At 42.9% G+C, this 12,320-nt stretch overlaps 2 protein-coding genes across 5 annotated transcripts; one reads left to right on the forward strand and one right to left on the reverse strand.

Annotated features, from left to right (window-relative positions):
- Positions 1 to 1,952: 1,952 nt before the first annotated feature.
- LOC108156530 (glutathione-specific gamma-glutamylcyclotransferase 1) lies at positions 1,953 to 10,671 on the forward strand. 4 transcript variants are annotated; one of them, XM_017288038.2, is made up of 5 exons: positions 1,953 to 2,226; positions 7,538 to 8,076; positions 9,048 to 9,083; positions 9,700 to 9,778; positions 9,853 to 10,671. In XM_017288038.2, the coding sequence occupies exons 2-5, from the start codon at positions 7,741 to 7,743 to the stop codon at positions 10,287 to 10,289; spliced, it is 888 nt and encodes a 295-aa protein (XP_017143527.1). In that variant the 5' UTR covers positions 1,953 to 2,226; positions 7,538 to 7,740; the 3' UTR covers positions 10,290 to 10,671. The 4 variants fall into 4 exon arrangements, with proteins under 4 accessions (XP_017143527.1, XP_017143525.1, XP_017143526.1 ...); XM_017288036.2 differs by having other exon boundaries at positions 1,953 to 2,220; XM_017288037.2 differs by lacking the exon at positions 1,953 to 2,226 and adding an exon at positions 7,308 to 7,417.
- A 5-nt stretch (positions 10,672 to 10,676) lies between these two features.
- LOC108156529 (26S proteasome non-ATPase regulatory subunit 13) lies at positions 10,677 to 12,173 on the reverse strand. Its single transcript, XM_017288035.2, has 4 exons — positions 11,958 to 12,173; positions 11,789 to 11,902; positions 11,198 to 11,728; positions 10,677 to 11,142 (listed from the first exon to the last, which is right to left on the reverse strand). The coding sequence occupies exons 1-4, from the start codon at positions 12,065 to 12,067 to the stop codon at positions 10,749 to 10,751; spliced, it is 1,149 nt and encodes a 382-aa protein (XP_017143524.1). The 5' UTR covers positions 12,068 to 12,173; the 3' UTR covers positions 10,677 to 10,748.
- Positions 12,174 to 12,320: the final 147 nt, after the last annotated feature.

The raw sequence follows: 12,320 nt of genomic DNA on the forward strand, positions 1-12,320 counted from the left end.
TATCTACACAGTTACATGTAGTGTACACGTTTTCTACAACTACAACTGCCAGATTTGAGTGTCAAAATCAGCTAGATTTCCTAAAAATACAAGCTAGAACAAGCTAAAAATGATGAAAAACAGGCTAAATAAAACATATAAATATACACATTTATAATTGTGTTATTTCATCCAATTCACTATTACTCCAATCGGTATATTTATCTTTGGAACGTATTAAATTTAATATATTTCGAAGTTTGGTCTTAACAATGTTCATTTGGCTGAATACCCGTTCCACGGTAGACTGTAAATTCGAACACCCAATCGCAAATCCAATGCCGTTGCAGAGGTTTAAGTACGCTCCGAGAAGATTCGTTGGCGTAGCTGCTTTATACACAAAATTCATCTGGTAATGTGGCCGTTGGTGTTGCGCTGCGGGCACACTGGGTACTAGTGCTGCCAGATTTTGAGAGTCACCATAAGCTAGCTAGAAAAAAGCTAGAATAAGCTAAAAATTAAAAAGCTTACAACTGAGCTTACTATAAAAACACATCAAAATATGGGATAATTAAATTTTTAATTAAAGGAATGACATGATTTAATCCACTTCATTATGCCATGGCCGAGTGCTCAGCAATGTACAAAGTGCAGGCTTTTGCTCCTCTGTTTTTGAAGACTTTCTAACAAAAGGTATTTTGTTAGTTTGTGCCATGCTTGCATTGGACGCAAGCATGCTGGACGACAGTCATGCGACTCTCTTTTGCGGGCTGTAAGAAATTTCAAATTATAAGAAATCGCGTATTGTTTTTGATCTCTTCTTCCATGAAACATTGCTACTTAACTTACATTAAGCATATAAACATTGGAATAAATTTCATCAAAGTAAGTAGTCGTAGTTAATTAAGCGCTAAGAGGAAAGTTTCTGGACTGGTATATATGTATGTACAAGTACATCACCTCAAGGATACGAACAGGGTATTCCCTTGACATTATTTTTGAAAAACCTGGAATCTGCCCCGAAACAATAAACCAATTTCCAAAATGATTTTTACCTGTTCTACCTGTAGCTGACGAAATTTTTGACGCATTTTCGAACATACGGCTGCTTATCAGCTGTGTAGGTACATATCTCTATTTAAAAGGATGGGTCTTAACAAGGGAACCACTTCCGAAGAAAACACAAGCGGCACATCACTTTCCAATTAAGACAATTATAAACGGATATGTTGCCGTTGTCTGCTCTGCTAATTGCCGATGCCCTTGCGTTTTTTGATCTGTGTAAATTGGCTCCAGCTTTCTCACCTGTTGTTCTGGTTGCTTCTGCTGCTTCTACTGTTGCTGTTGCCATGGGACAGGTCTTCCCATTCATAAAAATGTGCACCATGCGGCAACACAGCGTAAAATTACGTCAGCCAATGCAAAAAAGAGAGAACGAGAGAGATGGCAAAAACAGATGGTGGCGGGTTAAATGTAAATGTGCGCAGTGAGAGAATGAGAGAATGAGATGCAGACATTTCCAAGGTATGGTTCATAAAAGAAAAGGAATTCCGATAGAACCCTCCTTCCGTAACACTTCAGACTTTTGTGAAGCTGCAAAACTATTAAGTACATATGTAAGTATCTCAGAGCAAATACAGAGCGAGAGAGAGTGGCAGGGATGCCGCCTCACCTTATACAAATACACTTTAAAGCTTTACAAGCACAACGTAAACCAAATAATGAACGTGCATACATACATACATACGTATGTGCATACTTGCACAAGTACGAAACCACAAAAAGCCGGTTCAAGTCAATAATAAATCGCAAAAGAAAATGTTTTCACATTGTATGCTTCCACACGGCAATGAAGTCAATGAAGAGAGAGAGGGAGAGAGAGAGAGAGAGAGAGAAGCGTGTCAGTGAGCAGCCACCCCACTGAGGAGCATCCAACTGCGTGGCATTATTTGAGCGCGGAAAAACGGCGCATTCACAATCAACCGTTGAACCAAAACGGACGCGCGCTGTGCTATCACAGACTTTGTTATTGTTATTGTTATTGCGAAACTCGAAAAGAGCGGGACAAAATGTTAATTCTACTCAACGTCGCGTAAACGAAACGGAAAGAAAATGCTGATAAAACAGAATAATAATAAACAATTGGTGCAAAAGTTGAACGGAAACTGATAAGTGCGTGCTGAGCCAAAAAGAGATTAGAGTATTCGACAATTAACTGTGAAAGCGGCAACAAATGTACAGGTACAGGTAATGCACAACTGCTGCAACAATGCCAAATTGTTGCATGCTGCTCTACATGGATATTCCTACTTTCCGAATATGTGTCAGTGTGCCAAAAGTTTTCATCATAAATCCCCCTGACAGACAGGTCTCGGTCGCGTATATTACATACACATACACGTGTATTTATGTACACAACACAAAGATGTAAATACATAAGTACATACATATACATACAGCTGAAAGCTTTCAGTGTCAGCACGTATATATGTACATATTTACTTTTAAAACTCTCGGGAGCGATGTTATTATTTTGCTTGTGTGCGTTTTGTTTTTGTGTCCTCCTTTGTACCATGTATCTCGCCCTCTCCCTGATGTTTCTCCCTCTTCCTTGTATTTATGCACCAAAAATTCAAATTAATATGTTTAAAAAACAGATTAAGATGCTAAATGAAGAATAAATACTACTTATATACATATGTACCTTGAAATGAAACAATAACAGCGCCTTTCATGCGAGAGCTTTTCGGAAATGCATCACCTTGTAGAATTACGCCTTGGCTTCTTCCACCTCACACTCTCACTCTCTCTAGGAAGGGCTCTCTCCCTCTCTTACCTTACAGCGATTTTTGCTATTGTTTTTATTTCATAATGCGTGTATGTGTATGTGTATGCGTAAATACCTATACATTAATTTACTGCCTACTCACTGTGCATGCAAGTTGTTGATGCAATTCGTGGGATGACCATGAAATTACATGAGATTCGATTTAATTGCACTATATAACTGTATGTATGCACGAAATGTAGTAGAGATCTGATTCAACAATCCTAGGATATCGACTGACTCTTTGTTGGAAGCTGGAATCGCTAAAGCTCTTCCTCTCCATTACATGGACAGCCGACAGCAGCTTTCTTCCCCGAAGTGTCACACGCCCAAGGTCAACGTACAATGCCCTGGCTGGCAGCTGAATGAAAGCCGATTGTTTATTGCAATGAAGTTATCATTATTTTCTTTTGCAAACTGCATTTTATTCAGGAGGAATCTGGTGGCTTTTTTCCCACTCTGCCCACTGTGCTCTTCAAGCACTCTTATGTATACACTTCAAAAGCTTTAGCTTATATTTAGGGCCTGTCACGTTTCACAATGATATCAATGGGTTTAAGCTATTATTTAAACCTATAAGCGAGTCATTTCGTTTCGCCCTTATTGGTACGTGCCGTGCGCATTCCACAGTTGGAAATGTATAAAAAGATTATTTAAATATATAGCCTCCTTTTCTTTGGATTTAATTTATGCTCCCTTGACAGCTAACCCATTTAAAATAAGCAAAATATTTCAATTATAAAGCCATTCCAAGGTTGTCTTGTCAGGCATTTAAGTACAGAGTAATGAAATGCAAAATGCAATCAAAAAGTTAATTTACGGGCAATGGCATACAGAAATAAATACGGGCTAATAATAGGCACAAGTAAATATATCAAGCAAACAGAAGAGAGTCTGAAGAAGAAGCTCCATACTATTAGCATTATTCAACATTGACTTTTTCCCAGTTGTGAGTGCAAACTTCCGCCCAAAGAACTTATTTGGGCAAAGATCTCCAAGTGTTGGCCGCAAACATCAATAAAGTTCAAGACGCCAGATTGTATTTTGTTTGATTATACTACGAGTATATTTAGAAAGAGAGCAACACGTGGGGTCCCACACTGAAACCCACTGAAAATGAGACGAATACCAAAATACAGACGGAACACAAATGAAAATGCGCAAAAGACAAAAATCGAATTCAGCTAAATTAGGCCAAATGTGTTAATTGTTAATTAAAGACATGTGTGTGGACGAGAGACCTCAAGAGTTGTTTACCTTACGTGTTATTGTCCTATCCGAATGTCTGGCAAACACTTTTATCTATCATCTGGCTTCAGTTAATAATTTCTTATCGCTCGCCTAGACCCTGCAACAAAATAGTTTCAAGGGGGCAGCATTTTGCAACTCTACAGCTCGTACGTGGTATCTGGGGGCCTCCGCTTATCAAAAGCCCCTCCTTCTCAGACGCAGTCATAATGAACTCTTATCGGGCCGAGCGATGATAAGGAAAGGCAACAATTGGACGCCTGTATATTACACACTCGAGTTCTGTCCGTTCTATTAAGTGATTTATCAATAATATTGAGCAGCCGGCCTGCCCGGTTGTTGCCTCCACAATACTAGTAGTGGTCAAATTTAATGTTTTAAATTGCATTATGTATAATAAAATAAAATATATTTTTAATTGTTTTTTGCACAAGTAGCGTGGTTTATTTAATTCTCAAGTGGCTTCAAATTAATTGTATAATCTGCAAAATAAAGTCAAAAGACACTTGAGACATGTGGAGAGGCATTTAATTCGATTACGACGGCATTTTTAGGGGCTTGCTTTGAAAACTTTTGTACCTTTTAGAGAGGGAGAGAGAGAGTGGCATTAATTCCATTCATTCTGGTTGCTGTCAATCTTAATTGTGTTAATTTGCTGTGAGATGAAAGTTAAGTCAAGTGACAGCAACAAGCAAATGATATAAGAAAGAGGGAAAATTAAGGCAGCTGCACGTAAAACCCCCCAATACCAAAATCCCACCCCAACCCAATCCAAAGGCCAATCCATGGAGTATTCGTGTCTGTCTATGGTATCGTGTCGTGTGCTTTGTGGACTTTTGACGAGCTCTGCTCTAGAGCCGCCCCCCACACATACATTTGGGTACACAGATACTTTTATGCCCCTATACAGATGTATGTGTATGTACATGTGTGTAGATACATATGGATGTGAGCGAGTACATGCCATATCTTTTGTACTTAAGCATTTTGCTGTGTACACAGAAAACGGAGCACAGAATTTTAGGCTAGCGCCTGCTACCGAAAAGCAAGTCGATTTTAGCCATAGTCTGGCCCTCCAGCTACCCCTTTCCCCCACCCACACACACACGTCGAGGAAAAGACACTATTAAACACTTTTATATAAACAAATGCAAGAATGAGAAGGAAAAAAAATGTTGGAATAACCTTGAACCGTTGGCAAAAAACTTTCACAATGAAAAAAGTTCAGTATCAAGGACCCAGAAATGTGTAGCGAGCAGATTCTCTTTTCGGAGCGTTTTTCATTTGCCAAAAAGCGAGGAGGGGACACCATTGCGTGTACGTAACGAATGCGTAAGAAAGGTGGATGTACGCCTGGGTATCGGGCATGGGAATGGCCGTTTGTGCCTGAGAATGTGCGTGTGAGTGCCAGTGCCGCCTGCGGATGTGCGTTAGGTTTTTGAACTTGTTTTCTTTTGGTTTTTGTTTGGTAATTTTCCATCCAGCAGCCTGTTTTTGGGTCAATTTATTTATGCAAAATACCAAGCCAATCCCCAAGAAGAAGACATACGTACCTCTATAGAGTTATAAATAATACACAGGCTGGTATTTAGAAACAGCGTATAAAAACAGAAAGCTCGGAGATACACACGAGCACGAGCACACACACACACAGAAGCCACCCAACGAAATTCTCTCGGATTTTGGGGAAGGAAGGCGACAATCAAAACAAAGTGTGCAAAATGTGGTATAAGCGTATAGGCGATATAAAATATCTAAAAATACAAGCACACATTTTATACACACACACATATGTAAATTTGAAATATAGCCGTATATATCGTATAAGCATACCATGAACGTGTCTTGTTAATGGGCCGCCACATCACGATCCGATGGTGTGGCAGGCCGACACCTCGCATGCCCAAACATTCACATTCATATGTCGATGGCCTGTCCGTTTAAATTATGTGCTTGGTTTAGGGAGGCGGCCGATGTATGTACAATAGTTAGCAGAGATCGCTCCCGCAAACGAGATGCCGCCATTCCATTCGCGAAAGTAAAAACTTGATTGAAATATGGTCGCGAAATAAGCGGAAGAATGAATGCTCTTCGAATAGTATCAGTTTTTGGGACGAATGTGTCCGTTCACTTATGGGACATTTTTAGCGCAAATCAACTTCATTTGCTAGAAGAACATGGTTATAATAGTACTTGTGATTGTACTTAAATTATTTTAAATAAACAAAGGAAATTTCTTTACGGCAAGTAACTGATGCATCTGTAATCATATTTTAAATTGCTTTAATTGGATGTCCTCACTGTTCAAGACACGATCTTCCAGAGAAATCATTTAGCGGATGAGAAGCGCATAGAGTGGCACTCAGAGTCGTTCAAAGAACTCTGTGGATGAGAATGGTTCTACGAAATCCGTCAGCTTTGGACTTATCTAATCTGTGTAAAGGGCTGTTACAATTTCCCTATCAGCTGTGGAGCTCTGGTGCTGTGTTGCCAGGCAGAGACAGACATGCATGGTTTATTCCTCATAAATATGAAAATCCAGGAAAACCAGCAATTAAATGAATATAGAAATGTTCACCAGTAAAACCATATATTAGTTCAAGTGATTTGTTTTGTGTCTGGCTGAGACTTTACGATCCTTGTGGATGGCATGATTGGCGATTTTTAAAAATCAGTCCACAATCAAATCTTAATTTGAGGGGCATTTATATATTTATTATAATTATTAAATGCCCCCCAATTTATGATCGATCCTTCAGGTGAATGGGGTTTCTTTTTGCGTGTCGATGACCAATGCCAAGTCATTATATGATCGCCTATTATTTAGCGTTTATAAGGTATATAAATACTTGACTTTATTTAATTGTTTGATTATTTATGGATTGTGCCACCTTATTTTTTGCCTTTAATGCGAAAACCGAAAGAACCCAAAGGCCGGTTTCCCTATCGATAGAGTGTGACCGACCTACAGAGAGCGACCCACAGAGAGAGAGAGAGAGGGAGAGTGAGAGTGGATGACTGAGAGAACAGTCGGGAGAGCAGCAACAATTTGAATAGACGTTCCTACATATTCATAGCCACAGCTCTCCGTAGATAAGTCTTGAGAGACGTCAGACACAGAGCGTCCATAAATATTTATTTAACATTTTTTTTTCATACAATATTTTTTGCACTGCCTGTGGGGGTGCTTCCTCTTCTCCGTCTGGGGCGTTGGAAATGTTTTCGGCTTTCGCGCTGGGCGGGCAATTTAGTTCCCTGCGGATCGCGGAACTATTTAGTCGCAGTCGACGAGGAGAAGCGACTAGCCAACAGAATAATAACAGAAATAATACTAGCAGAATATTTCGATTTTCGATTGACCAAGTAAGCGTCGCCTGAAATAAATATCACGATTCGACACAGTCGTACTCGTATTTGGCACACATCACTACAGTAAACAATGTACAAATTTGTAAAGTAAACTCCACTCGATTTTTCGAACAGAATTCACAACGTAGACTCTCGGTGGAAAGGTCGAGCCGGTGCCCGGCGAACAATGTAACAGAGAGACCATCGCGCGTGAAGAGACCAAGAGGAGCGGGAGCTTGCATGTCCCAAGCCAAACCAAGGAGCTGATCGCAACACGCATTATCGAAATTTAACTTTTGGAATCCATTGAAAATTATCCCAAACGGATCGCGGGGGACATGGCTCACTACAGCGCACATCAGCAGGCAGCGGCCGGTGCAGTGCCCGCTCACTTCAAAGATCTCTTCACCAGCGGGCGGCTCGGCTCCGCGGAGCAGGACAACGGCAATAGCCGCAACAACAACAACGGGAGGGACGACAACAATGAGCAGGAGAACCGCCTGAACAATGCCAACAACAATGGGCAGTCGGAAGCCGAGTGCTGGGTCTTTGGATACGGCTCCCTCTGCTGGCATCCGGGCTTCACCTTCAGCAAGTGCATCACGGGCTACGTCCGGGGATTCGTGCGCCGCTTCTGGCAGGGCAACGCCACACATCGCGGCACAGAAGAAAAGGTGAGTCCCAGCCCTGGCATGGTGCTGAATCTATTAGCTATTTATTTACACTTGTCTGGCTGCCACTGAAGCAATCTTAATACTATTATACTATTACGGCTATTATTTGCTAAATGTGCCGCTCAAACACATACGGCTTTCGTTATCTATTTGTCGCGTGTTATCAGCCTTTGTCGGGTCTGGGCCTGGGGCTGGGGCTTTGGCTAATGGCAAACAAACAAGTGAAATTAACATATGCCAGCCAGATAGTCAGATAGACAGCCAGCCATCAATGCTGTAGTACCCAGTACGAGTATGCCTATAGCGAAGCGATTCCCCATTAAGATTGGATCGGATACTCCATTAGCATAACTAATTCGCTTGCCCAACAAGTCGCGGGGCGGGACCAGCCCCTTGCAATGGAGACATCTACAAATGGGAGGGGAGGTGAAACACGTTTCGGTTTGAACATGTTTTTTTAGATGATATTTAAGGCAGCATTCCTGTATACTTTTGGAGAAAATTGAGTTACACTTCACGGTACGGTAAGGAATGTAGAATAGAATTAGTAGATCTGGGAATGTGTTTGTTATTCAGCCCAGATGTGCTTCTATCAGTTTTAGCTCTCCCTCTTCAACACTTTATGCAATAGTTACTAGGAAGCAAGCAATCTCAGCTCAAAAACCCTTATAGAAAAATATAGCTGAGTTTTACGCAACGACAAATAGAATATGTTTACCAGCAATCTGGGTCACTCCTATGACAAAGACTCCAAGGGCGAAAATGAGTCAAGGTCCGCCTTTTATACAATATATAGAAAAAGAAATCAGATCGTGCAGACGTGCAGGGAACCTTTGTGAGGGCGATAAAAGCAATCCATATACATACATATGTACATACCATAAAGAAAGACGTATAAAATGCATTTTATTTTATGATGACGAATAATACTGACATATACATTATTTTCCTCCTCTCTTTGTGTTTTGCAGCCTGGGCGTGTAGCGACCCTGATGAAGGACAAAGAGGTAAGTAAACTCGAATTTAAAACTCATAAATTACTGCAAAAAGTGTGTGCGCGCCGGCCCGAATTTCTCAATGTAAGCCCCATTCTGTGTAGGCGACAAACCCCAGCGTAGACGCATGGTGAATGCCAACCAAACCAACTCGTCCATATCTTAGGTGAGAAACTCTGGCAGATTTCCGCAGACAACCGAGCGTAATAATTCGAGATCCTTGCGGATCCCTCTTCATCATATGCAAGGCGCAGTTCCGCGGAATATAGGCGAATGTGTGCCTTTCTCTAGAGAGGCAGGCAAGAACACATGCAATTTTACACCTTGATACTTTCTATCCTAGGCCCGGGGACTTTACCCAGGGCATTGATCGAGAGAGTTACCAGGAACTCGTTTGTGACCCCGAGAGACAAGCATGAAAAACTCAAACCGGCTCATAGAACTACGAAAAGAGCGGTATATAAACGCGAGAACTAACGGAAAAATACTTGGGAATTATAAGCAGATTAGGAAATCTACGAAAAGTACCACGGGTTCAAATCACGCGCGGAACGAAGAAGAAACAACTATTTTTAGATTACTTTTAAATGTGATCTCTTTTTAAGTATTCTTTTCATTTCCGTTGCAGGGTATTACATGGGGCTGTGCTTACAGAGTAACGGGCAATACGGCCCTCGAGTATCTCAAGCAGCGTGAATGCACCCTAGGTATGTGACAATCAGAACTCTCATACCCGCTGTCTAACTAACTAATGACTAACCATGACTCCAATCCCTTACAGGTGGCTATGCTACACTCGAGGCTAAGTTCTTCCCCCGCGTCGCCTCCCAAGACACACCCTTCAGTGGCGAGGCCGTCGAGGTGCTGGTTTATGTGGCCACGCCGGAGAATCAGCATTGGCTGGGCGAAGCGCCGCTTTTGGAAATCGCCCACCAGATCGCCACCAGTAGAGGTCCGAGCGGCCACAACGCCGAGTACCTGCTGCGACTGGCGATGTTCATGCACGAGGAGATACCCGGCGTGCGGGATGAGCATTTGTTCGAGCTGGAGCGTCTGGTGCTGGACGAACTGTACCGCCAAGAAATACCTATGTCGTCTGTGATGGGCCGCAATCCAGATAGGATACGTCGCGACTCCCACGAGGACATTCGCCGCCAGCCCTCGTTCGAGTTCACGTCCCGCGTGCCAGAGACGAAACTCCGCTGCCTGAACATTTGATTGCGGGCACAGTGGCTAGAGGCGGTGGGTGTCGCCGCGCCCACGCCCGCCAGGCAACAGCAAGTGATATGCACGCGGCGGCGATTATTGCTGTAGAAGATTCCAAATTGATTATCGACATTTAGCACCCTAGGAAACCAGAGTCTACCACTAAATTCACTGTATTCTTACAACTGTAAATAACCCATACGGATAAGCACTAGCCTTAAGCAACAACTCCGCGATAAGTGATCTGATATGAAAACTAAGCGTTGGCTTAGTCTAGTCCATAAGTTCTGTCCTCAACGCACAAAAGCTAACATTTTTACACGCGAAACTTTCAGGGAGATATAAAAGAATGAAACAATAGTCCGAAAGTGAATAAAACCAAAACGAAAATAACACAAATAGTGACTTTAGATGGGTTTTAATTAAATACAAAGGCATTTACGCAAATGGAAATCAAGATCAAACTTAAGCCTAGTTGGTGAGAATTTCAGCTGCACGGTTCTCCATTAGCTTCTCCATGCTCGTGATCGATCCCATCCAGGAGTCCAGGGTGCTGGCCATGCCGGCGATCTGGTTGCGGTTCAGGACGCGGGGTTGCACCCACGACATGTTTACGACGCCAGCCACCTGATCGATCTCGCCGCGCACCAGATCCAGGGCCAGGGCTTTCATGATCAGCAGCTCCACTGCCTTGGCCGGCAGTTTGGTCTCATGGGCAATGTCCGTAAAGGAAATGGCTCGCTGAATGGCCGATCGCTTAAATGTCATCTCCATCAGACAGAGCAGAGAGATCTTCTCGCGCAGCTTGACCTCCTGGGCAGCCAGATCGGGAATCTTTGACCAGATCTTCTTCATGTCATTGAATCTGGGGAGTACAACGATTAGCTACTAGCCCACGGCTATGATGTGGTTCTACGTACTTGTTGATATCGCCGGTGTTAAATGCCTTGAGCAGGTCCACCAGCCACACGTTGTCAGTGCCCTGCAGCGACTCCAAAATGGGATGCGCCAGCAGCTCGCCTATGTTATAGACGCCATCGCCGAGCAGGGCAGCCAGTCCCAGGAAGAATGCCTGCTGTGCCCATTGGTCGCGTGGGTAGTCGTCCAGCGAGCAGCCCAAGAACTGCAGGCCGCATCGGTAGTAGTCGCTGTGCTTGCCCACACGGCGATAGTACTGCGAGGCGAGCATGTAGTATTTGCCGTGAACGGGCGTCACGAAGCCGGCCTCCTCCAGGACATCGCGCAGCTCCTCGATGATCTTTTTGGTGGAGTTCAGGTCGTTCAGATTTGTGAGATAGAGGTTGCCCTGCATGACCTGCAGGTACCACACAGCCTCATCGCAGATCTTGACTTTGTCCTTAATTTTCTCGAGGAATTCGATGGCCTCTGCTTTGTCGCTAATGTTGTCCACGACTACTTCGAGAATTTGGATCAGACCATACGGGTTTATTCTGTAAATCAATCAAGATATATGTGAATCTACAATTGTGCCAAGTCATGGAGGGACTCACTTTGTTTCAAAGGTGGAAAGGAAGTTCTGGTAGAGCTGCAGCAGCGCCGACTCGTCCTGCAGCGATTCATGGCGCACGAATGTCACCAGTTTGATTGTCAGCTCGTTCCACAACCTGTACAAATTCGCAAATTATATCAAAACTCTTGGGCCCATGAGTTTATGCTTACTTCTCGTTATGCAGCTCCTCGATGAGCGTCCACTCGGCAGCAAGATCTTTGTTTGTAGTCTTTTTTTGCAAAGCCAAGTAAGCGGTGACGGTCGCCTGTGTGTTGGACATTTTCGTTGCTTTTATTCCGGAGCTTTATCAAATAAAATATATTTTTTTATTTCCAAGCTACAAAAATTGCAAATCACAATCGCCGACGCAGCTGTCAAATTTGACATTGCGTTAACAGCACCATTAGTGTTAGGCGCAACACTAACAGTCTTCCAGCGTTGCGTTAACAGCCCCATCTGTTTTGCGCCTAACAGTCTCACAGCGTTGCTTTAACAGCTTATTGCTTTATTTCGTTTTGTTTTTTTTAGATTTT

Source organism: Drosophila miranda, chromosome 2 (assembly GCF_003369915.1).
Source record: "Drosophila miranda strain MSH22 chromosome 2, D.miranda_PacBio2.1, whole genome shotgun sequence".
In the NCBI taxonomy this organism is placed as follows: domain Eukaryota; kingdom Metazoa; phylum Arthropoda; class Insecta; order Diptera; family Drosophilidae; genus Drosophila; species Drosophila miranda.

Bases quoted from the DNA above. Each gene is read 5' to 3' on its own strand.
- LOC108156530 (XM_017288038.2), top strand. From the start codon at position 7,741: ATGGCTCACTACAGCGCACATCAGCAGGCAGCGGCCGGTGCAGTGCCC. The intron at 8,077-9,047 runs GTGAGTCCCAGC...TGTGTTTTGCAG, and splicing joins ATCGCGGCACAGAAGAAAAG to CCTGGGCGTGTAGCGACCCT. The intron at 9,779-9,852 runs GTATGTGACAAT...AATCCCTTACAG, and splicing joins GCAGCGTGAATGCACCCTAG to GTGGCTATGCTACACTCGAG.
- LOC108156529 (XM_017288035.2), bottom strand. From the start codon at position 12,067: ATGTCCAACACACAGGCGACCGTCACCGCTTACTTGGCTTTGCAAAAA. The intron at 11,903-11,957 runs GTAAGCATAAAC...GAATTTGTACAG, and splicing joins GAGGAGCTGCATAACGAGAA to GTTGTGGAACGAGCTGACAA. The intron at 11,729-11,788 runs GTGAGTCCCTCC...ATTGATTTACAG, and splicing joins CTTTCCACCTTTGAAACAAA to AATAAACCCGTATGGTCTGA.